This window comes from Bos grunniens, chromosome 13 (genome assembly GCF_055505025.1).
Source record: "Bos grunniens cultivar Pamir isolate PY7600 chromosome 13, Bosgru_T2T1.0, whole genome shotgun sequence".
NCBI lineage: Eukaryota > Metazoa > Chordata > Mammalia > Artiodactyla > Bovidae > Bos > Bos grunniens.
The window spans coordinates 72,699,770-72,715,206 of record NC_141177.1 but is presented as its reverse complement, the minus strand read 5'-3'; the positions used below and the strand labels follow the sequence as shown (position 1 = coordinate 72,715,206).

Here is a 15,437-nt window from a genome sequence, read left to right as displayed (position 1 = left end):
TTCTATGGAAAAGTGGAAAAACAGGGACTTCTCTGAAGGTCCCATGATTAAGAATCCACCTTGCAATGCAGGGGACTCGGGTTTGATCCTTGGTCATTGGGGGCAGGAGGAGAAGGGGACGACAGAGGATGAGATGGCTGGATGGCATCACTGACTCGATGGACGTAAGTCTGAGTGAACTCCAGGAGTTGGTGATGGACAGGGAGGCCTGGTGTGCTGTGATTCATGGGGTCACAAAGAGTCGGACACGACTGAGCGACTGATCTGATCAGGGAACTCAGATCCCATGTGCCATGGAGCAACTAAGCCTGTGCCCTGCAACTAGACAGAAACCTGTGCACTGCAATGAAAGATCCCAAATGACGTGTGAAGATCCTGCATGCTACCACTAAGACCTGACACAGCCAAATAAATACATTTTTTTTTTTTTGACACAGTTTTTTTTGTGGTCTGTAACCCTCCGGGCTCCTTCCAAAAGAAAGGAAGAGTATGAAATGGTCAATATCCATTCTTAATATCCCTTCTGTTGTTTCTATTAATTCCCTGAGAGAAGGTGAGATATTGTCTTGTTCACTGCATCGCAAGATAGCACCTAAACATTTTCCACAGGTAGGTGCTCAGTAAGAATTTGTTGAGTGAGTATGAGGATGACTAGTACAGTGTTTTGATGACTTTCTGCCACAAAACTTACATTTGTTAGGAATTAGGAATGATATTTTAAGTCCCTCATCTAGTGACTTGCAATAGGGCAATATCACCCATAAAAGGTGTTTTAAAAATTATGAAGGTGTTTCTGGTAATAATAAGGAATAGGAGACACCAATGATATTTAATATGTGAAGGCCAAAAATGCATAGGAATATTTTACATAACATAGCATTGTTCTTGCAGGTACAGCACTTGGGCTTCCCTGATGGCTCTGACGGTAAAAATCTGCCTGCAATGCAGGAGATCCAGGTTTGAGCCCTAGGTCAAGAAGATACCCTGGAGAAGGGAATGACAACCCATTCCAGTATTCCCGCCTGGAAAATTCCATGGACAGAGGAGCCCGGAGGGTTACAGTCCACAAAAAAAACTGTGTCAAAAAAAAAAAAATGTATTTATTTGGCTGTGTCAGGTCTTAGTGGTAGCATGCAGGATCTTCACACGTCATTTGGGATCTTTCATTGCAGTGCACAGGTTTCTGTCTAGTTGCAGGGCACAGGCTTAGTTGCTCCATGGCACATGGGATCTGAGTTCCCTGATCAGATCAGTCGCTCAGTCGTGTCCGACTCTTTGTGACCCCATGAATCGCAGTTACATTTTGTGGTCCAGGGGTTAAGTCTCCATGCATTAACTATAGGGGATACAGATTTGATCCCTGGCCAGGGAAGTTCCACCTGGCAGTTGGTGCAGCTTCCCCCCAAAATTATCTTCCTCTTTCAAGGTCTTTCAAGGTCCTTCCATGAAGCCTCTTATAAAAACGACTTATCTATATTTATTTATTTATGGCTGCACTGAGTCTTCATTGCTCCATACGAGCCTTCTCCAGTTGCAGAGAGTGGGGGTTGCTTTCTAGTTGCGGGGTGTGGCCTTCAACTGCAGTTATGTTAATACTGTTGACAATATTCTCTTCTCTTGGTTCCGAGCTTGACATAGAGACAGATATCAGGAGTCCAAAAAATATTTGCTAAAAATAAGAAACAAAAAACTGCCTTGTAGTATGGTTATCTGTACATTTGATTAACCTGTAATCCCTACTTTATCCCCATTTTAAGCACTTTAACAGTTGGGTCTCTGTTTTACTCATTTATCAGTTTGCTTCAGAGTCAGGTACAATGTCGTATACTTATTGTTCTATTTATTTTTCAGGAAATAATTGTTAAATGTCTACTACCTGCTAGAAACTATAGGTGCTGAGGTAAAGCACCTTAGTTATGGAATTAGAGAACCTGAATTCAAATGCTATCCCTTCTACTCACTGGCTGTGACATTGGGCAAGTTTCTCAGAATTTAAAGGCCTTGAGTTCCTTATCTGTAAAATAATGGTGACAATATGATTATGGGGGAGGGGATGATGATGGCTAATGTTGTGTGTACTGGGCCAGAATCAGGATCAAGAACTAATGTTTTTGACATCAAACTTCAACTATAAATTGATTAAATGGAAAAAAAAAAAACAAATAAATACATTTTAAATTTACAAAATAAACAAATAAATAAAGGCAGGAACCAAAAAAGGGGGAAAGCAATTCTGACACCAGGGCCTGTTCTCAGGGCTGGCAGAGAAGGTAAGTAAGTCCTGTGAGGTCTGACGTTAGTGTTTGTGCAGGAGGGTCAGTTCTAACCTGGATGGAAAGAAGCACCCAACCTGTCTCTGGGCAGAGAGCCCAACATCACTCAGTGGATAACCTCCCCGGAGCCCTTCCTCTCATCCCCTAGATTTAGTCTGAGTCCAGGGAATGTAGGAAGTGATTTTTGGACACAAAGAGGTCCATCTGCTTCGTCCAGTAGCACAGACATTTGGTTCATTCACTTGACGTCCCCATGCTCAGCACTGAGCCAGCAACAGCCTCGGCCCCTGAGGACCACAGTCTGGACGGTGCTCAGCACCAGTGCAGACCTCTCACTCAGGAGAAGCTCCAGGTCAGTTCTGGTCTCCCGCTGGAGCCGTGGTCCTGCACATTCTGCCCTGTGACACACGCTGGTGAGAGGTGTCCTTAAGGAACCCGCACACCCACATGCTGATGCACCCAGCTTTGCTAAGCACCTGTGACTGCCTTCTGGGTGCTCCGCCAGGTTCCCAGGACCAGAGCCATGTCTCACCCTCCACTTGGGGCACATGCAGGGCCTCTGGTGAGTGGGGAGGCTGCTGGCCCAGGTCTGGCACATTAGGAAGGAGTCCCCTGGCCCATGCCTGCTGGTCGGGAGGATCACTATGACCCTAGCCAACCAACTCGCTGCTCTCTTAGCCAGCAGCCCCTGCCCAAGGGTCTGACCTCAGGAATCTCAGAACTGGGACCTCCCCAGGAGAAGGGCACCCCAGAGAGACCACCCACACTGGGCACCTCCCAGGAAATTCTCTTTCGCTGGCAGCCTGCTGCCTGACAGCCCAGCACTGACCAAAGTGGGCATTTACCACAAGGCCAGGCTTTACCTTGGGCTTCAAACAATTCATTCTGAGGCTCCTTCGTGCTGTCGGCTTCCTCATCAGACTCGAGACTCTGGAAAAACAGAAAGAGAAGGCCATCAGCCACGATTAACCTGCAGGGGGTGGATCTGCCCTGTGGATAGACTTTTTTGACACGAAGGCCCGAAGCCTCCCACAGTGGACAGCTCAAGGAGTCTCAGTGGGGGCCCCGGAGGCATCCATCGTGAGCCCACCAAGTTGTGCAGGGTGAGCCTTGGTCCAAGGGCTGGATGCGGGTGACTGTGGCTGTTGCACACCTGCCCTTTCTACCCTCAGTCGATTAGCCTTCCCCTCCTCCTGCAGGGCCAGGGCAGGGTGGTGGTAAACAGGACATGCTCCGAGACCCCGTTTCTGAAGGAGGATGCTCTGTGGCCAGAGCTGCCCTGCAGATAGAGAGACCCAGAGACACCTTAAAACAAAATGTAGGTCCCCAAATAGCCCCTCTTCCAGTGATGAGATGCCCTCTCCCATCCTCCTGTGTCATGTCATGTGAGCAGTGACTGGGGGGATGTGCCGAGGGCGGGGTCCACCCACCTCCACGCTTTCCAGGGATGCAGAACCACGAAGCTGGCTCCTCACACTGGGTATGGCCGGCTGCTCCAGTAAACCTGGGGCTCCACCTGCAGCGCCACAGGGCTCGGGCTGGCTCTGACGGCCGTACCACTTAGAGCTGCTCACGTACTTTGGGGGCACAGCCCGAGAGGCAACTGGAAAGAAATGGGAGGCGTGTGGGGCTCTTTAAAACAGACTCTGGGCCCACTTGTGCTTACAAAGATGCAGATTCGGAGGTGCAATGTGGCTCTTGGGGACTGACAGAGAAAATGCCAGAACACAGGGAGTGGCCAACATGGGGCTGGGGCTGAGACAGCTAGGCTGGGAGACAGGACTTTCCATCCTAAACTCTTGGTGTTTCCAAGCAAAACATGCTTTTGTTATATGATAGAAAACTAATTTAAAAATCTAGCTTTTTACACAAAGAAATAACCTTCCAATAATCCAAGTGCTCTGGAGACCAGAAGGTCATTTCCCACCCACCTGACCCCACCCCACTACAGGACCCCACCTGGACAGGACACAGAGGCAAGGACCTCAGCACAGTCAGGGAGGCTCAGACTCCGCATGAGTCTATACAGGGCAGAGGCAGGTGTGGACTTCAGCTAGGGATTCATGAGGCTCCCTTCAGCCCTAATACACCCCTGCACTTCCTTCTTCCCTCCTTACCTGCCCACATCTGTGGAGCAATGGGGACTCCGCAGGCAGAGAAGAAATGACACTGCCTCTGCAGGAACCTGTGTGGCCAGAGAGACTGGGGAGTGGAGGTGCGGCCTGGGCTGTGACAGGAGAGAACACAGGTTTGAAGGGAAGGAACCAGAAGGGGCCAGTGGGAGAGAAAGGCATAGGGTCCCAGGAAGCAAGGCCAGGCCAGGAAAACAGACCATTTGACACAGGTGGTCACGCTCCCAGGGACCACGTACCACCTCCCTTCTGTCCTCCTCACCCAAAACTGGCCTGCAGCCCCTGACCTTGGGAGCATCAGAGGAGGAGGCTGGGTCCAACCAGGCCTCCAGGAGAAACAGTGATGCCGGCGACCCAGAGAAACTGAGGACAAGGGAGGAGTCTGGGGCGGAAGATGCTGAGTTCCATGTGACAGAGGACATCTACGGCGGGCTGACCATGTTCCTGGACCCTGTGAGGTTATCATGGGCAGGGTCTGGCCCTGTAAACTCTCCCCATGTGGGATTCCCGGGGCTGCTGGAGAGGAGACGGCATTCCCACTGACAGGGAGGAAATGAGAGGCTTGAGCACCCCATGCAGACAGCAGAGGCCTGTACGCAGGCTCCGCGCCTGCGCTGGTTTCTGTCTACACACAGGCTGTGGCTGGTTGCTGAGCAGGGAGCAGCGGGAAGAGAAAGGCCGTGCCAGGTGGGAGTGGGCAGCGGGGACACACTCGGGAAACCAGGGGAGCCTGACGGCACGTGGTACCCCGCCTGGGGCTCCGCACTCCCCGCTCACCGGAGGTCGTGAGCCAGCACCACACCTGCGCCCTTGGCCTGACTGGGCTTCGGCCTCTCCTCTCCTGAGATCCCTCGGTCCGCGTCCGGAGGCCCACCTGCCCTTGTTGTGGTCCCCCCATTCTTCATTGTTTCAGCTGCTCAGCACTTTCCTCAGAGCAATGAGACGCCCAGAAATCACACACGTTAGAACCGGTTCATAAATGTTCTCCGAAAGTGTCACCTCCTCCCTCCACCAGGGGGAAATGCGTCTTCAGGAACGTGTCCACGCGGCAAATCAGGCCAGGAGGGGGCAGCGTCTCACCACCCACAGAGCACAGAGCTGTGGCCTCTCAGTGGGAAGCTCTGAGGGTCTCGGCCAGTCCTCACCCGCTGCCCAGACAGCCGGCAGACCACAAGGTCAGCCGCGCCCTGTGCCTCCTGTGTGCGCATATTTATTCATAGGAGCAGAATACCAGACTCTGTAAGTTAAGAATACGTAGGTTTAGGATCTCCCTGATGGTGCAATGGTTAGGACTCTGCATTGCCAATGCTGGGGGCAAAGTTTCAATCCCCAGTCAGGGAACTAATATCTCAGCATGCTGAGAGGCATAGCCAAAACATTAAACAAGCAAAAAAAAAAAAAAAAAAACCAACAAAAATATTTTGGTTATGTGTTCTGTGATGGCCTTCCCCGAAAGAGCAGAACTACTGAGAAGCAGAATGTTCTTCAAGACCCCAGGCATTTGGCCCCAGGGTACCACGCACATTCCTGGAGCATCAAAGCACATGTCTCAATCATGTGGCCTGAGTTGGTGGGAAGGACCAGCAGGCAGATTAGAAAGCCGGAGAGAGGGATGCTGTGGGCTGGCCAGGGAAGCAGGTGAAGCCCATGGGGGAGACCGGGAGGGTGGCCTCCTGGGAAGCACACAGCCCAGGAGGGCGGGGGCAGGGCTCGCTGGGCTCTCACCACAGGGGCCGCCTGTGTGCACCAGCCCTGGCCGAGCCACCACAGGCAGGCCTATGACTGACCCGCCAACGGACTGGGTAATTGAGGGAAGCTCTGAAAATTGAAAGAAGAGAAAAACAGCACAAAACAAAACTGGGGTTGGTACAGAAAAGCACCAGTCAGGAAGAGGACACAAGTTGCCTTTATCATGAGTGGGTTTTGAATTTTGTCAAGTGTTTTTTCTGCATATTCTTACTTTTAATTCTTACTTGAATGGTGGTAGAATTGAGCTCTGAATCCATTTGGTCCTAAGCTTTTAGCTTTGGGGAGGTTTTTGTGTTTTGTTTTTTTTTAATTAATATTTGAATCTCCTTATTTGCTACTGGAGTGTTGAGTTTTTCTATTTTTTCTTGTTTTAGTCTTGACAGGGTGTATGTTTCTCAGAATTTATCTATTTCTTCTAGGTTTTCCAATTTGTAATTGTTCATGAGTAATAACGGCCCCTTATGATTATGCTTCTTTACTTCCGAGGTATCTGTTGTAATGTCGCTTTCCTTTCTGGGGTTATTTCAGTTTCCTCTCTTTCCTTCTTCCCTTAGGTAAGGGTTTATTGATATTGTTTGCTTCTTTTGAAAAATGCACTTCCAGTTCTTGCACATGCACACTGGGCATTCTGGCACACGGGCAATGTGTTTAGAGCTGTCGCTTAGCAACGATCATTCTGGGATGAAAGATTCCAAACCGTTGAGCTTCCCAGCTGGGAGGTTGTGGCGGGACGGCTCTGGCTTCCCTGTAGTGCTTGTGTTGGGTTTAGGGGACTGTGAAGAGCCGAGGGGGAGGTGAGGTGTGTTTGGAGCCCATAGGCTCTGCGATGAAGAAGATTTTTGGCTACAGGAGTAAGAAGGGCGAGTCACCCTTAGACTCCTCCATCAGCCTGGGGAGAGACAGAGGTCATCGTAGAACCAGCTTCCAGCCCGGGTACCACATCCGAGACAGGGACCTCAAAAAGATCCACAAAGCTGCCAGCGAAGGCAATGTAGCCAAAGTGCAGCAGGTTCTGTTGCTCAGAAAGAATGGCCTGAATGACAAGGACAAGAAGAACAGGTAAGTGGGAGGAAGGGCCTGGCAGGGCTCCCTCCTGTGAGTTTCCCCTCCAAGGCTCGCAGACACCTTTGTGGGATCCAGCACCCCACAGACTTGATCGGCTGCAAAAGCCTTAGCTGCTTTCGGACCTGCTTATAATTCCCCTTATAGAGCACTTTACTGGTCATTTTAAAGTGATTTAACTGAATGACATTAATCACAGAACTGAAATAAAACATGAATAGCATCTTTTTTTTCCTTCTTCCTTCTCCTCCTCTTCATTTGTTATTATGCATGCATTAACATGATCTACTCATGAGTAGGAGAAGGCAATGGCACCCCACTCCAGTACTCTTGCCTGGAAAATCCCATGGATGGAGGAGCCTGGTAGGCTGCAGTCCATGGGGTCGCTAAGAGTCAGACACGACTGAGCGACTTCACTTTCACTTTTCACTTTCATGCATTGGAGGAGGAAATGGCAACCCACTCCAGTGTTCTTGCCTGGAGAATCCCAGGGATGGTGGAGCCTGGTGGGCTGCGTCTGTGGGGTCACATAGAGTTGGACACGACTGAAGCAACTTAGCAGCAGAAGCAGCAGAAAGAGCTCTCAAGTTCTATAGCCCTCAAGAAATCTTCTGGAACTCCGTGGCTCTCACATTGTTTTTCTCATGTGATTTATGAAAACTCTTCTTCCCTTGGATCGTCCATTGTGGATATTGGCAGTGGACAGATTTTTGATGTTGTCGGCATCTTATTTTTAATGTTCACATTTTTATACCATAATGTTATATATTACAAAAAACTGCATAGTGAGAAAAATAATCCCCATGACAGGCCAACTTCTGGGTTAAAAATTCTTCAGCTACAATTCAACAAAAAACTGCATAGTGAGAAAAATAATCCCCATGACAGGCCAACTTCTGGGTTAAAAATTCTTCAGCTACACTGTTTTATATCAGTGTACACTTATGTGCATATGTTCTTTGCTGAAGGACCTTAGAAGACAGCTTTGAAGTAGGAAGCTGGCTGTGTCCTTGAACAGGAGGGCATTTTCTTAGGATCTATGGTCTTTCCATATTTAAACCAATAAACATATTGTGGTTTTAAAGATTTTGAGTTATACATGCTGTCTTTAATTGTGATGAAATTAAAAGTTTTGTGTAGCAGGCAAAGATTTGCCCTTTTAGATATCAAAATTTGCTGGGTGACATTTTCTATTAGGAAAGATAAATTATGTGTAGATGTGGGAGAAATAACCTGGTAACTATTTAGAGAAGAGTAACTAGATTTTTATCTCACCAAAAGTTTCAGATGGAGTATGGATCGAAAATTTTAAATACACAAGGTGAGAAAAGTACCAGAAGAAAACTGAAATTCCTATCTGTACATTTTTTGTGTGCTGACGAAGACCTTTTTTTCCCTAGTTCTACTGTTTATTAACCTTAATATTTTTTTAATTGGATGGTAACTGCTTTACAATGTTGTGTTGGTTTCTGCTGTACAACATCAGAAATCAGTTGTAAGAATGCGTATATCCCACCCCAGAGACCTTTCTAAGAATGAGTTCAAAGGCAAGAATTCTGGAGTTTCCTGGGTTTCACCTCCCCACTCCACCCCCCCAAAAAAGAAGAAAAGAAATCTGAAAGTTGCTTTAGCGACCCCTCAAATTTACAAATCTCTGTAGATGAAGCTGTGTGTAGGGAAGTTGGATGAGCAGACAGGACTTGTCTTTCTGGCACTAATAGGAATGTGGCACAGATAAAAATAATTTGTCATTTTCAATTTAATTTAGAATTTTTTGTGAGGGTTGGTATCCTGTGACACTTTCAGTCTTTTCAGAAGTCGAGGGAATCTTGGGAATTTCCTGGCCGTCCAGTGGTTAAGACTCACTGCTCTGGGCCCAGGGTTCGATCTCTGGTGAGGGAACTAAAGTCCTGCAAGCTACAACGACATATTGTACAACATGGTGAATATAGCTAAGATGTTATAGTCCCTTAAATGCAGTGTAACCTGTAACAGCTGTGGGTCACTGTGTGGCGCACTGTATGATATAATAATATATAACACACGTCATCTCTAAAGCAAGCTTAGATGGAAACACCTCACGGGAATTAACCAACAGGAAAAAAGAGACATGAACAAACAAAAATGCTACAATTTATAGTTGTAAAGACTATGAATTATAAATTATATTCCAATGTCAGAGATGTTAAAATGTGAGAAAATGAGCATATTAGAATCATCGAAGTACAATGTTGTCTCTAATCCTCAAAACATATCTGCAAAGGAGGTGTAATATCCTTTGACTTCATTCAGATGTTGTCCTTGTAGGATAGTAGTAATAGTAGTAAATATGATAATACAATCTAACAATCACTAGCTGTTATCTATGCAAGGGATGGTTCTAAACCCTGTGCGTGGATCTCATTTAAGCATCGCAGCAGTGTCCTGTGAGATAACTACTACTCTCTCTCCATTTTGTGGGTGAGGAAATGGAGGTACAGAGAGGGTGAGTGACGGCTAATAAGTGACAAAGTCAAATTTAAACCCAAGTTGAGCTGAATCTCAAGGTCTCACGCATTCTATTCAAGTAGACTGTTCTTTCTTTACTGTGTAAGAGGAGCTAAACTAATATATGCTGCTCTTTCTCCAGAAGAAAATGAAATATTTGTTTCAGAGGGATAGGAGTACCATGCTATTGAGTGTTTTCAATCACACAAACAGTTATTTGTTTTGAAACAATTACACTACAGTTTCCTAAAAACTTGTCTTGCTTTCATAGGACTGCGCTCCACTTGGCCTGTGCCAATGGCCATTCAGAGGTGGTAGCTCTCCTCCTGGAGAGAAAATGCCAGCTTAACCTCAGTGACAGTGAAAACAAGACCGCGCTGATTAAGGTATGGGGCAGCGAGCCATGTCCACATGAGATGGATGTGATTTAACTACTGAGACTAAAACTGAATGTATCTCATTGAAATATAGGGAACTGGTGAAGCTTGTGGACTATTTACTTTGAATTCCTAGAATTCACACTCTTGTTTCTTGGCACTGACAGGCCATAGAATGTCAAGAAGAGGAGTGTGCGGCTCTTCTGCTGGAGCATGGTGCCGACCCAAATGTCACGGATGTCAATGGCAACACCGCTCTCCACTATGCTGTCTTTTGCCAGAATGTATCACTCGCGGCAAAGCTGCTTTCCTGTAATGCCAATCTAGAAGCCAGGAACGAGGTATAGCTCAACTAACTTTATTCACAAAATATTTGCAAACCTTTTTTCTAAACGAGAAGTGTTTTATTGATAATAGTATGTGAATAGGTAGACTGAGTAGTGTCCAGCAGGCCCTGTTACCATGGAAACAACTCCAAAGTCACGCCAGCAGGTGGGTGGAAAATATCAGAGCCCACAGAAAGGGCAAAGCTCCCTCAGCCACCCTTCTACCCCAGAAGGAAGATTTTCCCACTAGAACGTGCTCAGGAGTGGGTGGTAGGCTCAGATCAGATCAGTCACTCAGTCGTGTCCGACTCTTTGCGACCCCATGAATCGCAGCACGCCAGGCCTCCCTGTCCATCACCAACTCCCGGAGTTCACTCAGACTCATGTCCATCGAGTCAGTGATGCCATCCAGCCATCTCATCCTCTGTCGTCCCCTTCTCCTCCTGCCCCCAATCCCTCCCAGCATCAGAGTCTTTTCCAATGAGTCAACTCTTCGCATGAGGTGGCCAAAGTACTGGAGTTTCAGCTTTAGCATCATTCCTTCTAAAGAAATCCTAGGGCTGATTTCCTTTAGGATGGACTGGTTGGATCTCCTTGCAGTCCAAGGGACTCTCAAGAGTCTTCTCCAACACCACAGTTCAAAAGCATCAATTCTTCGGCGCTCAGTCCTACAAAAAATGAAGGCTTGGGGGGAGTGAAGTGATGTGATGGGTGGCTGCTTCCAGCGGCTCAGAGAATGGGCTCAGCTGCTGGAGGAGGGATGGGGGTAGGAGGAAGGAGAACCAGTGCCCAGCAGGGGGAGCTGGGGGTTGCAAGTGGGCTGGAGAGGCAGCAGGCCTGGAGCCCTGAGCCCTCCAGGACCCCGGTTCTGAGATCCGGTCACGTGGGTCAGGTCACGTTTGACACCCAGCAAGGGTGTTCACTTGTGCTGGTGACCACTTGGTTCTCCAGGTACAAGTGGGTCTCCCACGCTCAGCCCTGGGGGGCGCTCAGTGGGGTTGCAGCTGAGTGTGGGCAGCTGATGATGGTGAAGCTGCCCCTCCTGCTCTTTCTCCTGCAGCTGCAGCTCTGGAGCTGCAGAGAGAGCTCCCCAACTCTCACAGGTGGGCTCAGTTTTCCTTGTTTGGAAGCTCCAGCCTTCCTTGAGTGAAAATATTTTCAAAGCACTTGATTGTCTAAGATATCACTTTAAATCACGATATTGCTCAAGACGCATTAGGGAGTAAAGCATTCCTTTTCGTGTCGATGGCAGATATTTGTGATAACACTGCACTTTTTAAAGGTAAAACTTTTTCCAAGTATTTTTCCCTTATTGAAAAAAATTTTTTTTTTCCTAATTAGTCTAAACTAATACAGTAAAGCAAAATTTGCCTTGGAAATAGACTTTGTCTTAAAACTCAAACAAGCATTTGACAACATAATAGAAATCTGGCTGCTGCTAACACATTCCAATTTTATGAAAAAATGATTTATATAAAAATGATTTCTCTCTCATTGCCCAAGGCTTCAGAGGCTAAAAGGAAAGGCAAAGGAGCGAGCAGGTGAAAAATGCAGATCAAGTTGGAATTTTGGCAGTTGGGGTATGCCAAGAAGAGGTGTTTTTTTAAATATTTATTAGGCTGTGCTGGGTCTTAGTTTCAGTATGCAGGATCTAGTTCCCTGACCAGGGATTGAACCCAGACCCCCTGCACTGTGAGCACTGAGACCCAGCCACCGAACCACCACAGAAGTCCCAAGGTTTTGGTTTTTGGGTTTTTTTTTTTTCCCCTTCAGTTTATATATTTCGGTAAGGTGCTTTTCAGTCTCAGGACAATAGTTGTTATTTTGAGAAAGAGATTGAGTGAATTGGAGACTTGCCTAGATACCAATTTTAGGAAGACTTTGCAGAAATCAGATCAGCAGTGAACAGGTGGTGATTAAGTTGGGAAAAAAAAGAGAAGAACAAATACTTAACAGAAATATTATCCTATTCTGGCAGAAACAGCCAGTTAGACAAGAGTCTGGACTCTGCTCTCAATCTAGAAGGTCTTGATGGAAAGTAAGGGGTTTATAAACAATGAGATCAGGTTGCCTTTTGTGTTGATTAGTCCCTGTTCTACCATTATTTACCCGGGAAAATTTAATTCTGTTTTGATGACTCTTATCTCTTATACTTTTCTTTTTTCTTCAAATCCTCAAGTAAGAGAAGGAATTGGCCATGTGGGTGAGAGATGAGACTGGAATGTTTGCTGCGCTAATTCTCAGCTAGAGTGTGCTGGTGAAAACCACAATCACTTGGGAAAGTTTATAAAAAAATTTACAAGCCTAGGCTGTTCCCTGAAGATTTTGATGAAATAAATCGAGGAAAGCCTGGACATGTGTATTTAGAAATATTTCCTTGAGATTCTGATACGATCCTTGGTGAAGAACTATGGAGTGATTAAGGATAATTTCTAAGTGCACCTATCTCAAAAATAAGTAATCGATAGAAGAGTTGGAGTTTGATCAGTGCTGGCTACTTCCATCAGCTCCCTCCTTTGAAACAATATTAGCCAGACTTTTTCCTCTGCCTCTGTGATTGAGAAGTTAAAAGGAATATTTTTGGCAAAATCTATTGGCCTGAATAATATAATTCCTTTTTCTTCCAACCACTAATTATTCAGTGACACTCCAAGAGTCTTTAGAGATTTGCTCATGGCGAAGTCACTTCGTCTGTAGAGTCTGACCCTTTAAGAATTTTACACCTTCTGTTATCAACCAGGTCATGAGGTCAACAGATGTTTGTTACCAACAGTGTTTTCCTGACTGCAGTAATAGTAACTCATGAGCCTTCTTTTGGTGTCAGCAGGACAGACTCTTGCAGTGTGTGTGTTAGATTTGCTGAGCCCTGGCATAAGCAAGACGACAGCTTTAAACATCAAAACCCATGAAGTTAGTACAGATGGGGATTCTTTTAATAATTTAGTTTCAGCAGTTTTAGGAACTCATTATCCATTTGGTTAATAATCTGGGAGAATTCTAGGAACAGATTGTAGTTTTAACAAGCAGTGGAAACAGTCTTAAAGTGGGAATTTTGAGTCTTGTTTTTTAAATTTATTTTAATAAAATTATGAGTCAACAGCAATTTTTATTACATATTGAGACCCACTTTTCTTGTGAAACACATGATACTAAAGAAAGGAAAGCTTTCACATACAAATATTTGCTTTATGCCCACCTGTTTGGAAACGGCAAAACGTGAAACCACAAGTGGGCTACAGAGCAAATGTGGTCCTTGGATATGTTTAGCTTACTTACCTCCACAGACTGAGTCAACATTTAAAACTTAGCAAACTCATGCGGAAGTCTGCATTTCACGCTTCTTGGAGAACTCAATCTGGTCCCCCTTGAGCCTATTCTACTGTTTGGTCTGCGTGTGGAGGCCGCCCCTGTTTGCTCTGCGTGTGGAGGCCTCCCCTTCTGTATGGGGCGTGTGTTCGCAGGTTTGCCAGCCTCACCTGGCTTTTTCACTTACTCAGGCCACCGGCTTTCCCTCCATAAGCATTTGAGTTTCCAATTCTTGTTTTATAGTTTATTTTGATAACTATTTCAAGATTTTAAATTCAGTCTAATTAATCTATAATTGATTTCATATTTTAAAAGAATTTCTTCAGGATGGGATTCAATTTTTCAAATTAGAATTTTAAGTTGGTTGTGGCAGTTTCACACTGAATGAGTCTCCCAAACACACAGGATTATGAGAGAGAGCGCAGGGAGAATTCATGGAAGAGCAACTCCTCGAGAAAATGCTGAGTGCATATTTATTGGTAACTTATATTCTGAAGGAGATCAGTCCTGGGATTTCTTTAGAAGGAATGATGCTAAAGCTGAAACTCCAGTACTTTGGCCACCTCATGCGAAGAGTCGACTCATTGGAAAAGACTCTGATGCTGGGAGGGATTGGGGGCAGGAGGAGAAGGGGACGACAGAGGATGAGATGGCTGGATGGCATCACTGACTCGATGGACGTGAGTCTGAGTGAACCCCAGGAGTTGGTGATGGACAGGGAGGCCTGGCATGCTGCAATTCATGGGGTCGCAAAGAGTCAGACACGACTGAGCGACTGAACTGAACTGAACTGACCTTGTAATCTTTAACTAAGAACAGTAAAGCAAGACAGAGACCAGAACACTGGGATTAAGGAAGCTTCCTCCTGGAGGTCTGGAGGTAATTACATGAGAGTCGTCAAGAAAGGTCTTTGAAGAGAAGCAGTGTTGTTCTGTGTCAAAACAGCATCTAGCTAAAGCTGACATGTCAGGTTAACTTAAGGGCGGGGGAAGGAACAAGCAAAGGAGAATGAGTAAGATTAAATTTCAGGAGACTTTGCTGAGAAAGCCAAAAAACATGGTGCCTACAGTTGGTTTTTTGGAAGAAAGAAAAACACAAAACAACCTTTCTCTTTGCGTGTTCGTGTAGAGGATAATATTCCCATTGGAATGTCTGTAAACCTCATGAGGTTACTCTTGGTCATCCTTGGATAGCTTATGCATGCTACAGATAATATTATATAGTCCTGCCTCAGCATTGTTCCTAAAATATGCAGTTGATTTAGTAGCTGATTGATTCTCTCTGGAGGAGTATTGAGACTAGTAATAGAGCAAGTAAATACTACAATATTCCTGATAAATACTATGATAGAAGCAAAGATCCTTGGAACCAGTAAATGTTGAAAGTGAGTTTTAGAGAATGACTCTGTGGTTCATCTTTGGAAGAGGTCGAGGAGGAGCATTTTATTAGTTATCTTTTTGAAAGACGTATTTGGCTGCACTGGGTCTAGCTGTCGCACGTGGGATCTTTAGTTTCGGCACGTGGAATCTAGTTCCCTGACCAGGGATGGAACCTGGACCCCCTGCCTTGGGAACTCAAGTCTTAGCCCCTGGACCCCCAGGGAAGGCCAGGAGGAGGAGAATCTTGAAGAGATAGAAGGCGCGCCAGGGGATGAGGAGGAGGGGCTCCTTTTGTTTACTTTCTGAATTATATGTTTAAGTTCAGAGAATCTATTGCATGATTTTC

The 15,437-nt window shown here is 46.0% G+C and overlaps 1 protein-coding gene across 1 annotated transcript in view; it reads left to right on the top strand.

The window, feature by feature from the left end:
- Positions 1-6,819: 6,819 nt before the first annotated feature.
- The window catches only part of LOC147361222 (ankyrin repeat domain-containing protein 26-like), a 74,881-nt gene continuing 66,263 nt past the window's right edge, over positions 6,820-15,437 (top strand). Inside the window, exons 1-3 of the mRNA XM_086334956.1 lie at positions 6,820-7,213; positions 9,975-10,089; positions 10,248-10,421. Of these exons, the coding sequence (XP_086191082.1) occupies positions 6,981-7,213; positions 9,975-10,089; positions 10,248-10,421 (522 nt within the window). The 5' untranslated portion in view covers positions 6,820-6,980. The remainder of the gene's footprint in view (positions 7,214-9,974; positions 10,090-10,247; positions 10,422-15,437) is intronic.